We start from the raw sequence: 18,131 nt of genomic DNA, 5'->3' as shown, positions 1-18,131 counted from the left end.
CCCTCCCCCCAAATAAAGACCTTTAGAACAACGAAGTTTGAAGCCACTCAATGCATTCATTCTAATGGGCTCTCTTGTGATAAGTCTTTTTGTTTTTGGGTTACACCATGTGCCGCTCAGGGGTTCCTCTTGGCTCTGTGCTCAGAAATCACCCCTGGCAGGCTCGGGGGACCATATGGGATGTTGGGGATTGAACCACCGTCTGTCCTGGGTCAGCAGAGTCCAAGGCAAATGCCCTACTGCTGCGCTATCTCTCCAGCCCCTCTTGTGAGAATATTTTGATCCAATTGCTTTTTCCCAGGCTGTGTACTGAGTCTATTCATCTATTACTGAGTTGACTAGGAGAGCTCTACTCACATCTATCTAGCCCGTATAGGAACCTGGAGCTTTTCTGAAGTTTTCCATTATAAATAATGTATAAAATGCCTCTGGAGCAGTGCCCCTTAGCTGTTTAAACATGTTTAGAAACATGTTCCCAAGAATCCTTTCTAAACAGACACGATAGTCTGATGTGTGAGGTTCGATGCTCCGATGTTCCTCTGACCAATCCTCAAACGTTCATGTCTGCGACGTGCAGTTTTGTCTGAGGAATGTTGTGATGAACACCTTTCATGATTCTTTCCCAATTTCTTTAAGATGTCCGAGCAGTGGCTTACTAAGGCGAACAAACAGCGCAGATTGTTTTAAGGCTTTTAATAGACTTTACCAAGTAATCTCCCAAACAGCGGAACCCCTACCAACAGCATGTTAAATGTGTCCACAGTGGAGGTGGTCGCGACCAGTGAAGCAAATGCATCAACAGATCTTTCGGATGCACGCGCCCCTCCAACTGCCGCCAACGGAGGAGCAAGGAGACGGTCACGACGGCAAGAAGGCCAAGTCTTGAAAATGTCGCTCAGCTTCACAATCGTAGCGTGATGAGATCATGAGTGGTTTTTCAACAGAAAACCTTTCCATAAAACATGTTTATCCAAAAATAAAAAGTTAAAAAGTACCAAAAGACCAAAAATTTTTATTTGACTAAATTCTATTTTATGCATCAGCAACAACAGTCTCCCCTGTTTATTAGACTTTGGCAATAAAAACAAACAAACAAACAAGCAGCCTCGTACAGAACAGTGAAGATGCCAACGGTGAGGGTAGTCCACAGTTTGACTGTAGGATAAATATATATATTTTTAAAGGACTCTCTCTCTCCCTTTGGCCATATCGACTCTCAGTTCAGATCATTAAATACGGACAAATATTCAAAATCACTTCTTCACTTCTCCAAGATCTTCAATGCTATCATCATCCACCTATAAAACACAAGTAATTACATTTCATAAATTGTGGCTTCAAATAATAGGAAGTGGGGCCGAAGTGATAAGCGGTAAGGCATTTGCCTTGCAAAATGGCCAACACGGGATGAACCCTGGTCAAATCCCGTCATCCCATATGGTCCCCCGAGCCAGTAGCAGCCCCTGAGCACCACTGAGTGTGACGAGACAAACAAACTAGTAATAGGAAGCCACTTCTAAAACATTATATCTTCAGGGGCCGGAGCAATAGCACTGTGAGCTGATCCTGGTTTGAACCCCAGCATCCCATATGGTCCCCAACCCTGCCAGGAACAATTTCTGAGCAGAGCCAGGAGTAACCCGAGTGCCCAGAAACAAAGCAAAAAAAAAAAACAAAAACAAAAATCCAAACACATTTTGTCTCCAGATGCTTACATCCATCCCCTATACTTACCTCTGGCCATTTTTCCTGAATGACGTCAATGATATCATCTGTAAAGTCTCCCTGAATGATGATTTCATCCTCCCCTGTTACTGAGGCACCACAGGAGAATTTTTGAGCAAAAAATCTTTGTGCTTCTTTAAGATCAATTTCTGTTGTAAAAAAAGGAGACTACAATTAGAACTATACATCAAAATCTTTTTCCATTTTTAAATGTGATCTTCATCTAAATTTATAGGACAAAATATAATGGGATTCCTATTCCTTCTAGAACAATAATTACAAATCACTACAGGGAGTGGTTAAAACATACTTCAATACTTCCGGTATCTGCTAGGGATCACTCCTAGTGGGGATGGGGGAACTAGAAGGTGCCAGGGATCAAATCTGGGGCAACTGAATGCAAGATAAGCATTCTATCCACCATTTCTCCAGGCCCTATTTTTTTTTATATTAAATATCAATATTTTTGGTTTTTGAAGGTCCAACAAAGTATGTGGGGCCGAGAGACAGCACATCGGTAAAGTGCTTGCTGTGCATGCTGCCTACCAGAGATGGGCCCGGGTCCAATCCCCGGCATCCAATAGGGTCCCCTGAACCTGCCAGGAGTGATTCCTGATCACAGAGCCAGGAATAATAACCCCTGAGCACTGCTGGGTGTGGCCCAAAAACAAAAAAATAAATGAATAAAGAAAAGGTTTAAGTATGTAAAAACAGCAGCATATACTACATAGTTCACACTATGTATGTAGTTCATATGAACTATGAACAAACTCAGTATACATAATTAATTCCAAACATGACATTTAAGTACAAGAAGCTATTTTGCTATCCTTACTATTTTGTTTTGGGGCTAAACCCAATGATGCTCAGGTTTAATTCCTGGTTTTTTTTTTTTTTTTTTGGTTTTTGGGCCATACCCGTTTGACGCTCAGGGGTTACTCCTGGCTATGCGCTCAGAAATCGCCTGTGGCTTGGGGGACCATATGAGACGGCGGGGGATCGAACCCGGTCTGTCCTACGCTAGCGCTTGCAAGGCAGACAGACACCTTACCTCTAGCGCCACCTTCCCAGCCCCTAATTCCTGGTTCTATGCTCAGGGATCACTTCGGGAGAGACTTGGGGGACCATACAGGTGTCAGGGATTGATGTCGGGTCAGCTGTGGCTAAGGAAAGCGCCCTCCCTATATTACAGCACCAAGCCTCCCATGTGCGTTTTCACGACTGCGGTGCCAGGGATGAAGCCCTGAGCAACCACAGGTGCCGGAATCACCCCTCTTCCTTGCCTGCAGCTGATCCAGGTTCAACCTGAGAACCCCATATGGTTCCCCTGAGCCTGCTGAGAGTGATCCCTAAGAGCCACTGGTTGCGGGGCCCCCAAAACCAAAACATCTCGCTTTGAATCTCAGCAATCTCATTTGTTATCCTTTCATGAAACCTGCTGTCAGAAAATAGTTGCCACGTTTTAGACCCCTGAACTCACCAAAAGTCGCCAGGCCACACACCCGTGTTACGTATTTCTTCTTTGCCCGGGGGATTTTGGCTATCGTGACCTTTTGCGGTACAGTCTTCTTTTTCTGTTTAATTTGACCTCTTCCGCCTTAATTGAGAAAGAGCTCAGTGAATAAATAATAATGATAATAAAATAATAGCAGCAAAAAGTTAATCATTTCACTGTATACACAATACATGCTTAGAACTAACAACAAGACTGAGGTGCCTGCCACAAGGCTAAGGTCTGGCAGAAGTATTTGCATGCTGTTACCTTCAAGACAACAACCATTCGTTTCCGTGTGGAAATGGCATCTAAGTCTGGCTTTTATGCAGGGGAAGGGAGCAGGGTGGAGAAGGAAGGATATTCCGGGAAAAGGAGTAATTAGATAGGAGAGGTATCTGGGGGCTGGAGAGAGGGGACAGTGAGCGGGCAGAGCACTTGCTTTGCTCATGGTTTGAGTGGGGTTCAATCCCTCTCAATCCACTTGGTTCCCTGAGCCCACCAGGAGGGATCCTGGAGTACAGAGCCAAGAGTGAGCCCTGCATACTGCCAAGTGTGGTCCCAAAGTCAAAATCAATAAATTTTTGAAATAAAAAATAGTAAGGTACCAGTTTTGAGTCATAAAATAAGCTAACTGGTTATGCATGTGCTGGGCAAGTCAAACATGTTTCCTCTCTGTTTTAGAGGGGTCCACTCCTGACAGTACTCAGAGAACTTGTGGTTTCTTTTCTTTTCTTTTCTTTTCTTTTCTTTTCTTTTCTTTTCTTTTCTTTTCTTTTTTCTTTTCTTTTGGTTTTTGGGCCACCCCTGGCCCAGTCTCACTCAGGGTTACTCCTGGCTCTAAGCTTGGAAATTGCTCCTGGCAGGCACCAGCGACCACATGGGATGCTGGATCCGAACAGATTCGAACCAACGTTGGTGCTGGACCTGCAGCTTGCAAGGCAAACTCCCTTCTGCTGTGCTATCTCTCCAGCCCCAGAACTTGCGGTTTCAAGGACAAAATAAAGACAACACGCAAAGCTTATGCTTCAAACTTTTGAGCCATCTCCCCACCTTAACACTTGTTTTAAATAGTATCTTTATTTAAACACCTTGGTTACAAATATGATTGTAGTTGGGTTTCAGTCATGTAACCTTAACACTTTTAAGGTCTAATCTAATTAGAGATGAAATCAAGCCAAATCCAACCCAACCGTCCTGAGAATATGATCCTTTATCTCTTCGTCGGACAGACACACAGAATTACAGGAACACAGAGGCCATTTTATTACCTCTTTCCACCCATGCTAAGGTGTGCTGGTGTAAATAAACCAGGAATTCACATCTCACCTCTCTTCTGCTTTTTCTTCTCTTCCTCTTCCCCTACTGTTCCCTGACCCTCATTAAGTCCAGCTTCTTGTTTGGGTGAATTTTCTAGACAATAAAAACAAAATTAAAAAAAGTTAATGCCATTACTTTGCATACATTAAAAAACATCACCTGAGGGGCCGGCGAGGTGGTGCTAGAGGTAAGGTGTCTGCTTTGCAAGCACTAGCCAAGGAAGACTGCAGCTCAAACCTCCGGCGTCCCATATGGTCCCCCAAGCCAGGGGCAATTTCTGAGCCCTTAGCCAGGAGTAACCCCGGAGCATCAAACGGGTGTGGTCAGAAAAAAAACAAAAACAAAAAACAAACAAACAAACAAACAAAACCATCACCTTTGAGCAACCTTAAGCATCTTACCAACAATTTCAGGTGACATGTAAAAACAAATGACTTGCCTTCATTGACACACATACAGTGATTCACACAAAATACTCTGCATATCCTATCTAAGTCAGAGGCAGAAGAAAACAGTCTTATTACTGAGGTTGCAGACGGAAAGGCGCAGAAGTGTTTGGTACGTCAACACACTAAGCTTGCTTCTGAGCACACTCCATCCCCTCAGCCACTAGACAGCCACTTATGGCTGGCAGAGTCCAGCACTAGCTGATGGCTCTGCTGGAGCAGCTGGCAGGGAGTGAATAATTATCGGTGCCGTGTCTGTGCCTCACGTACAGTCAGAACCGCAGTGGCTAAGGGAGGGCAATGCAGGGCACACCAGATAGGCCTGCCCTGCTCCCAGTCCAGGCTTCCCCCTTTCTCTCCTACTCCCCAGCCGGGAGCTTTAGCAACGCAGGGGGCTTGGCTCCTCACTCTTCCTGGCCACGACCACATCGTCGTACAAGCCCCGCTTTCTCCTGTCCCATGTTCCTCACCCACCCCCAGCCCCGGCTAGCGCACAGCCAGGGCCCGCTCCCAGCTGCTCCAAGGGGCCACTGCGGGCTCTCTTCCCAGCCTCTGTCTAGACCGCCTCTCCATCCTAGTCTTTACAGAGCCAAGAGCTGCTTGCTCTAGGAAGGCAGGTCAGACCCCTCTTCTGGTCAGCACACCCTGTGAGAGCACCCCACCTCACTGAGCAGAGGCCCGCCCTGCCCTGAACTCAGAGCTTTTCCATTTCTGACCTCACCTTCCGTCCTCCTCTGACCTGCCCTGAGGATTCCAGAATCCAGGTAGTTCCTGAATAAGTTGGGGACAGGTCTGCCCCAGGGCCTTTGCTCGGAGGCAGCCATTTCCAGGAAAGCTCCCCACGGCACCCAATGATTCACTCCTTACTTCCTTCAGCTCTTTACCTCCCCATTTCATACTTACCAAGTAATTCAACACCGTCAAGAATACAACTGCCCAAGAGCAGATTTTTTGTTTGCCGTTTTGTCTAAACATCTAACATGTACAGCATGTACCATGAACTTTGTAATTTGTTGAATAAATGAGCAAAAATATTTTTCCCCTAAATCATTTACACAAAAGCACAGTTGATACTTGATCTATATGGTTCAGAGACATAAGACAACTGCATCAATGTCACGTAACATGAGGAAATTTAACCCAAAAGTGAAATAGTTTAAAAATACAGGGTCAGAGAAATAGCACAGAGGTAGGGCATTTGCCTTGCATGCGGCCAACCCAGGAAAGATCCGGTTCGATTCCCAGCATCCATATAGTCCTCAGCCTGCTGGGGTGATTTCTGAGTGCAGAGCCAGGAGTGATCCCAGAGCACAGCCAATCAATTAATTAATCAATTAAAAAAAAGGATAAAAATACAGGGGCCAGAGTGATAAGTGATAAGTGGCAAAATGGGACAGGTCTGAGTTTAATCCCCAGCATCCCATAGGTCCCCCTGAGCCTGCCAGGAGCCATTTCTGAGCTCAGAGCCAGGAGGAACCTCTCTGAGCGCCACTGGATGTGGCCCAGCCTGCACAGTGAATATACAGCAAATAGCAGGATATCTGAATTAGCCTCCTAAAGGAGAATTCCCATTCCCATCTTCAAAATGATGTATACAAGCTTCGCTGAAAGAAAATAAAAATGACATACCTACAGTAAGTTTTGCAAACTCATTTGGAAAGTTCTTCTCTAACCATTGTCTGCACTTTGTAACGTCAGGCATGTATTCGCAGTACTGGAGGGAAAGGAACAAAGTGAGTTGCAATCACATACAGTTTGCTTCAAAATCAGGCCCTTCACTTGCTCTGTAAAGAATGTCATTGCTAACGACTGACACTGGGTGTCTGTCTCACACACACAAAATCTGTGTCCCACCAGAAACCACTGCTGAAGGAACGAGAGCCTAGAAAGGAATTAGGCATTTCCTCTGGGCAGTCATTTCTTATCAAACAAGAGCTTCTAGTAAACAAACATCCAAAAGTGTATCCACCTTGCCTGGCTAAGTCGGGGTATCATTTTTGACTTGCCCACAGAATCTAAGCTCGCTTATTAGAATTTTGTTCCAAAATGTAAATTTATGCTCTTTCCTCCACTGTTCAAATGAGTACGCTTTGACTTTAAAGAAATTCTCTCATAGATTAGCTCAATATTCATGAATTCCACAGAAAACTCCCAACCACACATTGCCAAGTACAATGAAAAGAAAACAAATTAAGACCCTAAACTCATACAATTTTTCAAGTCTGAAACTATAAATGACAGAATGAAATTTTAAAAAGTTCTTAAGCTAGTTCTAAAATCAATGACTGTCCCAATACTAAAATTTAAAAGAAGAAAAGAATTTTTAAAAGTACTTACCTCTGTTGGTAATGAACAGACTGGGGAAAGAGAAAAGAAAGACAATGTAAAAATATATACACAAATAATTTATTCTAACTTTTACTTAAATCTGACAAAATTCTTCATTTCTGTTTCTCTGTAATTTGTCCATACGAAAAAGGGGGCCAGAGTGATAGTACAGGGGCCGGGCGGTGGCGCTGGAGGTAAGGTGCCTGCCTTACCTGCGCTAGCCTTGGAAGGACTGCAGTTCGATCCCCCGGCATCCCATATGGTCCCCCAAGCCAGGAGCAACCCCTGAGCGTCACCGGGTGTGGCCCAAAAACAAAAACAAAAACAGAGTGATAGTACAATGGATAGCCAATTGTTTTACGAACAGCCAACCTGGGTTCAGTCCTTGGCACCATGTATGGTCTCCTGAGCACCTACCTCCAGGAGAAGTGATTTCTGAGTGCAGAGCTAGGAGTAAGCCAAGTGTGCTGGGTGTGATCCAAAAGCAAATACCAAACAAAAATAAGTTTTTTTAGAGGGTAAATTTAAGGAAATTAGAGGGTCTTTGACATGAGTGGTACTGTGGTAAATGCATGCCAAAACGATAAACCACTGTAAACATGCGGACTAGAAAATAAAAACAGTATTTATTTATTTATTTTGGTTTTTGGGTCACACTCGGAAGCGCTCAGGGGTCACTCCTGGCTGTCTGCTCAGAAATAACTCCTGGCAGGCACGGGGGACCAATGGGACACCGGGATTCGAACCAACCACCTTTGGTCCTTGATCGGCTGCTTGCAAGGCAAACACCGCTGTGCTATCTCTCCGGGCCCTAAAAACAGTATTTTATATTTAAAAAAAATTTTTTTTGTTTTGGGGCCACACCTGGCAGGTAGGTGCTCAGGGCTTAGGGTTTACACCTAGCAGCTCTTCTGACCATCCATGACTTCAAGGATCAAACCAGGGCTGGCCCTGTGCAAAGCAAGAACCTTAACCTTTGAATTCTCTTCAACCTTCCCCAATTTTTTGAGGTAAAAGAGAAATAGTGGGACCAGGAAGATGCTCAAAGGGGCTGGAGTGGTAGTACAATGGTAAGGCGTTTGCCTTGGATGCAGCTGACCCAGGACAGATGCAGGTTCGATCCCTGACATCCCGTACGGTTCCCCAAGCCAGGAGTAATTTCTGAGTGCAGAGCCAGTGGTAACCCCTGAGGGATGGATGTGGGGGGGAGGAAGAGAGGGAGAGAGAGAGAGAGGGAGAGAGGGAGAGGGAGAGAGAGAGAGAGAGAGAGAGAGAGAGAGAGAGAGAGAGAGAGAGAGAGAGAGAGAGAGAGAGAGAGAGAGAGAGAGAGAGAGAGAGAGAGAGAGAGATGGTGAGGAGATGCAGAGCACACACTTCGCAGGCTTCACAACCCCAGGCTCCATCTCAGCACAGGTTGTTCAGGACCCTTCTCCACCCTGCCAGGTGTCTCCCTCCCCCTTCAACAGCTGTAAAATAAGATTCTGAATCTACACTGAGACAATGGAAAGGCAAAGGTCACTTCTAGCAGCAGAAACCCAGCAGCTGAGACACTGCCGGGCACACAACCACCCCAGGTGCCCTGGGCACACAACGTGGCCTCCTGAGCGCAGAGCTGCGTGGCGAGGAGCACCCGGGGCACAAGGCCAGGCCAGAGCAGACTGCGGCACTAGCACTGCTGGGTGTGGCTCACAACCTTTTCGCCCCTGCAGAGAAAGGAAACCAATGTGCCAGCTGCAGATCAGAAATTCACCATCCGCTGGCCCGGACAGTGCCCTGTGCGAGAAGAGCAGCCTCCGAAGCAGGCAACACATTCACCAATCATTAGTTATTGTAAAAAAGAACCCAAAAAACCTGCAAAACCAGAGACCCAAGTATTTCACAAGACTTTTCCTTGAGACCACAGCAAGAGTCCACGGGCTGGGAACTTGTCTTGCAGGCAACTGCCAACCCAGGTTCAAAACCCGGCATCCCATCTGGACCCCAAAACACTCCTCCCCTGCACCCTCTACGGTCCTGTGAGCCCTCACATACACCAGGAGCACAGAGTCAGAAGCCAGCCCCGAGCACCACCAGGTGTGGCCAAAAATCAAGCAGAATTAAACTAAGCATGACACTCGTTTGTGGCAGAATTGAGGGAGTAGGCAGCCTCAAAGCTCTAGCACAAGCCCTTTGAGTGTTTGAGTCACTTCCTGACTCACACGAGCCACTTTTATAAATCACCTTTTAAAATCACAAGCAAAGCAGTAACTACATTAGGACAGCAACCTGGTGATCCAACCAACGCTGGTAGGAAACAGGCTAAACTCATGGCCACTGGCCGGGAAGAAAACCCAAGCCAAGCTGGGTATGGCATCTCCAATAACTGGGGAAGAGCCTCGAGAGCTCGGAGTGTGGGGGAATTTCTGGGAAGCACTGATGTCTGAAATGCAAACCCAGAGACCCCCAAGACCTCCCAAGTGGACGAAACGCATGGTCTTGGACCCCTTTTGCTATTATCGGGACGAGAGAAAATGGAATTAAAGCATCTGATTAGATGCTTTCAGTGCTGAATGAGAAGGCCACATTTGGGAGTGTGGATCAGAGACGTAAGGAATTTCTGGCACTGTATTCTCCAAACCTTTCTGTAAATCTGAACTGCATCCACCCTCACTCTCACCACACCCAAGAAGGCAATCTGCTTGTTGTTTAATTTTGGTCTAAGTATACAGGTTTAACTGAAGCATGTTTTAAGGTTTGGGGGCTGGGGTCATAGCATAACAGCCAGAGGTCAGGCTTTGCATACAGAAGGTCTCTAGGCTCATACCCAACACCGCACTGGGCCCCAAGCACCACCACCATAGCCAAAGACATGGGGAAAAAAAAGAGAGAGAAAGCCAGAGTCCGGGGCTTAAGGCACTTGCCTTGATGTGGCTAACCCTGGTTCTAGCGACACACCAGGAGTGATCCCTGAGCAAGAGTCAGGAGACCTCCAGGTGTGGCCCAAAAACAAACCAAAAGAGAAACAGGCTTCTGCTTTGACAGAATGACCATTCAAACTGCTTAAGCATATAGTTCTTTCACTATCGACCATTATCCAGTTCAAGGATATTTTCCATCACCCCAAGCTTAAGCTTTATACCCACTAAATAACTTCAGTGTTTAAAGGAAGTTACTTGTCTTGCATCTGGACGTGGAACAGGCCAGGCCCAGTTGTGGTGTGGGATTGGCGAGCACCTTACCCATGGCACCATCTCTCCTGCCCCCAAACAGCCTTTAGAGCCACTTAGAACCTTAGGACCTCAGCAGCCTACTTGAGCACAAGCACAGATATTGTTTCGAAACCCACAAAAACAGGACTGAGGGGAAACAACGATTATGCTACACAGCTTATTTGGGAAGACAGCCAGAATAAGCACCATTCACTATTATTTGCAATTTAAGAGATGGTAAGTAAACAGTTCTCTTAGTCCAATTACTGTTTTTTGTACTTCAATTCAGAGGGGCTTTTTATTTGGTTTGTGACTTGGGGCCATAATTCCCTTGAGCTTTATAGAATCAAAATTACTTTTGAAAAATTATTTTTGTCACCGTGTGAGGCCATACCTGGGAATGCTTAGGGTTTACTCCTGGCTCTGCACTCAGGGATCTCTCCTGGCAGTGCTACAGGGACTCTGTGGGATGTCGGGGTTTGAACCTGGGTGAGTGGGATGGCAGGGGAAATGGTGTGACACCTATGACAGCAGGCAGGGTTCCTGCCTTGTATACAGCCTCCCCCAACCACCATCACAAAAGGAAAAAAAGAAAGAAAAGCTCTTATCATAACATGCAAGTGGTCTGTGTCCTTTCCATATTAGAGCCATGGATCTCGCTCAACTGGGGGGCACCATCTCCTCACAGACCTCCTTTGTAATCATAGGTATCAAGAGTCTGAATGTACTTTTTACACTTCTTTTTTTTTTTCTATAGTCAAAAACAGAAGAAAAATCCATGTTATTCGAGCACAATCCTGCTAATCAAGCTCAAGAGAGCCTTATTCCCAGAAATTTAGTAAATCATCTCTGACTCCTCCAACACTTTGGTCAATCCAATCTCAACTGTAGTTAGTTTTTTTTTTTTTTTTTTTAATCCTGACCCAATCCCTAACTTTGGCAACATCCAGCATCTCCCTAGGAAATCACAACTGCTTCCTACCTCAGCTGCCACTCACCACACATAATCAATAAAGAAAGGAAAAACCCTCGATGCCCACTTGGGCATCATGAGCCTTTAGGCTTTTAGGACTAAGGCGAAACTACTTTCCTGGATCTAGCAAGGGGGTCTGCCTTCCTGTCTCGGGTCATTCCCCGCCTCGTTTCCAATCGCCTCCTGTGTCAGCAGAGCCCCTGAAGTCCCTCAAAGAAGCTGGGCATTCCTTAACCATGGGGGAGCTTGACCTGCGGCTCTTTATACCCCAAACTCTTCCAACTGGTTCAACTCTTAAGCTCCAAACCACGCTTCACTCCCTTAGGACATGCCACCTAGGGCTGAGAGGTGGGCGCTGGTCTTGCACACAGCTGACCAAGGCTTCCTCTTCCCTGCAGCACACGTGGTCCACCAAGCCCCTCCAGGAATGATGCCCTGAGTACAGAGCCCAGTGCACCAAGACTGAAAGCAGAAAGGGCAGCCTGATCAGCCAGATGCAGTCTAATCTAACAAATATCCGCCAATATGCACCGGTCAGCACCCGTATCTAAAGGGGCCACGTAACAACTCCACCCAGGCAGGGAAGTCATAAGAAGTGTCCCAGCACCTACTAAGTGCATTCCCTGGAAAGCTCCCCTTTTCCTCCCTAAACAGGTCTTGCAGTGCTCAGGGAGCTGGGGATAGACTTTGGTGAGGCGGGGACTGACCCCACTCAACAATAGTCAGCATGGCTGAGTGCCCAGACAGTTCCATCTACCGCTTGGTGACTTGGTGGTATTGGGGACAAATAGGCCACACCGTGCCAGGGACCAGAACTCAAGGCCAAGAATGAAAAGGCCAATTTCCACACTCAGCGTTAACTTGGGGATCTGGAAGCTGAAAATCCTAAAATACAACACAGGACGTGCCCAGACCTGACAGCGAAATAACCCCTTAAATTCCTCGATTCCAGACCTGGAAACTCTGCAATGCTCCAAGCTATCTTCATAACCAACGATCAATGATCACTTGAATTCTATTTGTTTTCCTCAGAAATGCCTTTCATTGGGGCTGGAGAGATGGTTTTGCTGGTAGGAACTTGCCTTGCATGCTGCCCTCCCAGGTTAAATCCCCAGCATCCCAGATAATCCCAAGATTCCTGCCAGGAGTGATCCCTGAGTAAGAAGTAAGACCCACTAGGAGTGGGGTACAGCCCCATAACAAAAAGGAAAAGGTAAAAAGTCTTTTTTTTTTTTTGATTTTTGGGTCACACCCGGCGGTGCTCAGGGGTTACTACTCCTGGCTGTCTGCTCAGAAATAGCTCCTGGCAGGCACGGGGGACCATATGGGACACCGGGATTCGAACCAACCACCTTTGGTCCTGGATCGGCTGCTTGCAAGGCAAACGCCGCTGTGCTATCTCTCCGGGCCCAAAAGAAAGTCTTTTTATGTGTTTCTGTCCTATGATTTCAGGGTCGCTAAGCCCCATTATCTGGTATTTCAAAGTCTCCTACTTGATCTGGTGCCTTTTCAAACTCCCTTCTCGCTGGTTATAGTGCTATAAAAGATTAAATTCAGGGGCCGGCGCAGTGGCGCTAGAGGTAAGGTGTCTGCCTTGCCAGCGCTAGCCTAGGACGGACTGCGGTTCAATCCCCTGGCATCCCATATGGTCCCCCAAGCCAGAAGCGACTTCTGAGCGCATAGCCAGGAGTAACCCCTGAGCGTCACCAGGTGTGGCCGAAAAACCAAACCCCCCCCCAAAAAAAGATTAAATTCAGGGGCTGGAAATAGCAGAGGAGGCAGGGCGCTTGCTTTGCATACACCCAACCCTTTTGGTCCCCAGTGCCATGCGTGGTTCATTCATCTATAAGAGTACTGCCAGGTTGGCTCCCCAGCGCCCAAAGAGATTAAACCCAGCCCTTTATCACTAACCAGATTATAATTTTTTTTTTTTTTTTTGGTTTTTGGGCCACACCCGGCGGTGCTCAGGGGTTACTCCTGGCTGTCTGCTCAGAAATAGCTCCTGGCAGGCACGGGGGACCATATGGGACACCGGGATTTGAACCAACCACCTTAGGTCCTGGATCGGCTGCTTGCAAGGCAAACACTGCTGTGCTATCTCTCCGGGCCCCAGATTATAAATTTTAGACACCTTATCTGCACTCCAATGAGCTTCTATCATTCCACCATCTCAACAAACAGTCGTTCAAACTTTCATGACTTCATTAAGGTTCCTTGAAGTCGAGGCCTGTCTTGAACCTTAATCTGGGCTGTAGGCGCTGGAGCGGTGGCGTGCACGCTAGCCTAGGACGGACCTCGGACCTCGGTTCAATCCCCCAGCATCCCTTATCGTCCCCCAAGCCAGGAGCAATTTCTGAGCACATAGCCAGGAGTAACCCCTGGGCTTCACTGGGTGTGGCCCCAAAATAACAACAATAACAACAACAAAAAAATCTGGGCTGGAGCAGGTGGGGCATTTGCCTTGCATACAGCCAACCTGAGTTCGATTCCCAGATACCCACACATATGATCTTCCAAACCTGCTAGGAATGATCCCAGAGTATAGAGGCAGCAGTAAGCCCTCTGCACCACTCACTGGGTGTGGCCCCAACAAAAACAGGAACTTTAATCCCAGATTCCCCCTTTAGAACCCAAATACTTCAGAATGAGTTGTGAAGATTAAATAAATGAAACAATGTGGCAAAAATACCATTCCCCACCACCAACAATCACCACAGTTCTCTCAAGCAGAACTAGTAAGTTTTTCTTTATTGCACTCAAGCTGGCATAATGCTTGCTTTTTGTTCTCATTTCTGGGACCACATGGTGCTTAGGAGCCATTAGTGGCTAGATGCTCAGGGGATGATGGGGTCCAAGGAAGCCATAAGCATAGCAAGTGCTCTCAAGTCACTGACCTTTCTGTCCAGTCCCAAAGGCTAACGTTCTAAGTCTTTAAAATACAGGAGGCTGGGAGCTGGAGTGATAGCACAGCAGTAGGGTGTTTGCCTTGCACGTGGCTGACCCGGGGCAGACCCAGGCTTAATCCCCGGCATCCCATAGGGTCCCCCGAGCTTGCCAGGAGAGATTTCTGAGCGTAGAGCCAGGAGTAACCCCTGAGCACCACTTGGTGTGGCCCAAAAACCAAAAAGACAAACAAAAACTATCAAAACCAAACTCAATCCTATGGCATTTCCTTACCTACTCTATGAATTAACATAAACTAATTCTACTTCACTTTCAAAGATACTCAACACGAGCTGGAAGTACAGAGGGAAGGGAGGGCATTAGCCTTGTGTACAGTCAACCTAGGCTCAATCTCCGGCATCCCATATAGTTCCCTGAGCACGCCAGGAGTGATCCCTGAGTGCAGAGCCAGGAGTAACCTCTCTCCACAGTGTGGCCCAAAACCCAACAAGCACAAAAAAAATTGCTTAATACATGGTTAGTGCCTACTGAAGGGATTAGAGAGACAGTGCACTGTTTTCCCCTAACAGTTGACCCTAGTTTGATCCCCAGCCAGAAGAGACCTCTGAACAGAGGCAGAAGTAAGACCTGAGCACAGCTAAGGGTGGCACAACCCTCAACTCCCGCGGCCCCAAAAAAGGAAAAATGGAACATTAGTAGAACTAGGCAAAGTACTTTAAATACACGAGCCAGAGAGAGGTAGAGGAACACATGCTGGACATGCACAGGTTGAGGTCCTGGAACAACATCACATGGTCCCGAGCTCTACTAGGAGCAAACCCTGCCTACCTACTCAAAAAGAAGCACAGTATCTGGGGTGCAGAGGGAAGGCAAGCGGAAGGGGTGCTCAGGGAACCTTTCCAACAGCTCACAGCCAGCTGAGCAGGCCATTCACATCAGTCTGTGCCAGTCAGGCCCTGCTGTGCCAGGAATACCCCCAGGCCACCCCAATGGAGCTTGGGGGGCATCCAGGGCTGATACCTGAGGACCATGGTGTTTGAGAATTGAACTGGGGTTAGTCACAGGCAAAGAATGCACTTTTAACTCCCCTGTATTCTCTCTCTCTCTGGCACCTCAATTTTATTTTTTATTGACAGGATAAAAGCCTCATAGGGGCGAGGGAAGAGGACACAGACTTTAATTCCAGGTCTTATTCTGTGCTCAGGGCTCAGAGATCACTCCTGGCAGTTAGGGGACCACAAAGGGTACTTAGGAACTAAACCCAGGTCACCTGAAAGGCAAGGGCCTCCCCCACTATATCCCCAGCACCTTACATGAACACATACACGCAAGCATGTGCCAAATACTAACAAAACCAAGAATCCCTTCCCAAGACAGTCGTCTAATTCTTGTTTTTGTTTTTTGTGGCTTTTGGGTCACACCCAGCAGTGCTCAGGGGTTATTCCTGGCTCCAGGCTCAGAAATTGCTCCTGGCAGGCACGGGGGACCATATGGGGCGCAGGGATTCGAACCGATGACCTCCTGCATGAAGGGCAAACGCCTTACCTCCATGCTATCTCTCCGGCCCGACAGTCGTCTAATTCTTCCTCCTTACTGACCTACTCCCTAGGCCAGGGGTCTCAAACTCTGTACAACATTTCGTAGCCCTGCCCTAGATAATCTTTTTTTGTTTTGTTTTGTTTTAGCTATTTGGGTCACACCCCCCAATGTTCAAGGCTTACTACTGACTTTGCACTCAAGGATCATCCCGACTTTGCCTCCTGCAGCCCCCAGGTAAATTGAGTTTGAGACCCCTGCCCTAGGCTGAATACTACATGAAGTGAGTTGTTCTCGTTAAGGTCTGGTTTCCCTTTTGGGAACTGTGGAACCCCCGCACCCCCAATCCAGCACGGACTGAGAGAATAGTTCCAATCAAATAGAATTGCAGTAAATAATCCACACAGACAAGAGAGTAAAATGAGGGTAGAGGGTCGAACACAATCCAGTTACCAACTAGCCAGCTGTTCCAATTCAGGAGTTTGCAAGCCTGCAGCCAAAGGCCCCTTCCTTTTTAGCCTTGCCTCCTATTTATTCAGATCCAAACAGCACCCCTCCCCCTAAAAAAAAGGGAGGGGGAAAAGCAGGCAGAGAACAGATACAAAAGAGGAATATTATATAGGCCTCTATAAACCTGACGCTACATTATGGCAAAGCTATTAATTTCTCCACGGATACAAACCAAGCCTTTTCTTTTCTTGCATAGCTGTTCACTCTTTGTGCAATGCCCTCAGTGCTTCTCACCCGCTCAAGTCTGGCAATCTCCCACTAACACTAGGCTGAACGAGCACAGTTGCCTGCCTCTATTTCATCTGGTCTGCAAGTTTCTCCAGGCCACGAAGCCAGCCAGTTAAGAGAGCTAGGGAAAACCTGTAATCCATGCTTCTTCACCACTCTATGCCCCACCTTTTGATTAAAAGTTCACTCAAAGGAAAAGAAGAAAATGAGTAATGATCGCAATGCACTGCAATACAGTGAGGCTTCAGGGGGGGACCCGATTAGGGCCAGATGTGTCCCAAAGTAGGGGAAAAAAAAAAGCAGTTAAGTAAAGTAAGAGCAGCCGCCTTTAGGCTCTCCAACAAACGCACTTGCCTCCACAATAAAGGACGCGAAGCGGGTACTCGGCATCATCTAATTTGGGAGGAGTGCTCATCGGGTCGCCTTTGCAGTCCGGCCCGCCGGATTCCGAAATGTCAGCAGCCATGGCTCACACCTGCCAGGAGAGAAACAGCATCATCCTCATTCACAGGATCATGGTGGCCTCGAACCCCAGAGCCCGCAGAGCAGCGAATGGTCTCTAGGTGCAATCACTAACCTCTCCCCTAGCTGCCCCCGCAAAGCCAGGCCGACTTGGTGGGCAGGAAGCCCCGCACCATGGGTCTCTGGCCACGTGGGCAGAGGCGGACATTGCGCTGCCCCAACGGATGATAAGCAAATAAGTGAGAGACTTGGGGAGATGAAGAGCGTGTGTGTGTGTGTGTGTGTGGGGGGGAGATCTGGTGTGGGTGTGGATGGGTGAGAAACAATGTGGGGGGCCAGGAGGTCTGGGCTGGGGGGGGGGGAGAGAGAGAGAGAGTGTGTGTAAGGTCTGAATGAGAGAAGCAGTACCAGGAGGGCTGGGTTGGGGGGAGACCCCAAGAATGTGTGTCAGGAAGGCCTGATGTTGGGGGCCAAGTGCCTGGGTGTGTGTGTGTGTGTGTGTGTGTGTGAAGGCCTGATGTGGGGGGCCAAGTGCCTGGGGTGTGTGTGTTGGGGGGAGATCTGGTGTGTGTGTGTGGATGGGTGAGAAGCCATGTGGGGCCAGGAGAGCTGGGTTGGGGGGAGACCCCAAGAATATATGTGTGTGTGTGTGTCAGGAAGGCCTGATGTGGGGGGCCAAGTGCCTGGGGTGTGTGTGTGTGTGTGTTGGGGGGAGATCTGAGAAGCAATGTGGGGCCTGGAGGGCTGGGCTGGGGGAGACCCCAAGAGTGTGTGTGTGTGTGTGTGTGTGTGTGTCAAGAAGGCCTGATGTGGGGGGCCAAGTGCCTGGGATGTGTGTGTGTGTGTGTGTGTGTTGGGGGGAGATCTGGTATGTGTGTGTGTGTGTGGATGGGTGAGAAGCCATGTGGGGGCCAGGAGGGCCGGGCTGGGGGAGACCCCAAGAGTGTGTGTGTGCGAGTGTCAGGAAGGCCCGATGCGGGGGCCAAGGAGAAGCAATGTGGGGGCCGCAGGAGGCGCCA

General features: G+C 47.8%; 1 protein-coding gene across 1 annotated transcript; it reads right to left on the bottom strand.

Annotated features, from left to right (window-relative positions):
• Positions 1 to 992: 992 nt before the first annotated feature.
• Positions 993 to 17,118, bottom strand: DENR (density regulated re-initiation and release factor). Its single transcript, XM_049767897.1, has 7 exons — positions 17,005 to 17,118; positions 7,321 to 7,340; positions 6,613 to 6,697; positions 4,547 to 4,630; positions 3,206 to 3,322; positions 1,735 to 1,874; positions 993 to 1,298 (listed from the first exon to the last, which is right to left on the bottom strand). The coding sequence occupies exons 1-7, from the start codon at positions 17,114 to 17,116 to the stop codon at positions 1,254 to 1,256; spliced, it is 603 nt and encodes a 200-aa protein (XP_049623854.1). The 5' UTR covers positions 17,117 to 17,118; the 3' UTR covers positions 993 to 1,253.
• Between the last annotated feature and the right edge of the window lie 1,013 nt (positions 17,119 to 18,131).

The sequence above is a fragment of the Suncus etruscus genome, chromosome 2 (assembly GCF_024139225.1).
Source record: "Suncus etruscus isolate mSunEtr1 chromosome 2, mSunEtr1.pri.cur, whole genome shotgun sequence".
Taxonomy (NCBI): domain Eukaryota; kingdom Metazoa; phylum Chordata; class Mammalia; order Eulipotyphla; family Soricidae; genus Suncus; species Suncus etruscus.
The sequence above is the reverse complement of the archived record's forward strand: the minus strand, read 5'-3'. Positions and strand labels throughout refer to the sequence as shown.

What these genes read in the sequence shown, in the direction of transcription:
- DENR (XM_049767897.1), bottom strand. Translation starts at nt 17,116, where the DNA reads ATGGCTGCTGACATTTCGGAATCCGGCGGGCCGGACTGCAAAGGCGAC. An exon ending in GAAGAAAAAGCAGAAGAGAG is followed by an intron (nt 3,323 to 4,546) that starts GTGAGATGTGAA and finishes TTCTCAATTAAG; the next exon opens with GCGGAAGAGGTCAAATTAAA. An exon ending in GTGTGGCCTGGCGACTTTTG is followed by an intron (nt 1,875 to 3,205) that starts GTGAGTTCAGGG and finishes TTTTTACAACAG; the next exon opens with AAATTGATCTTAAAGAAGCA.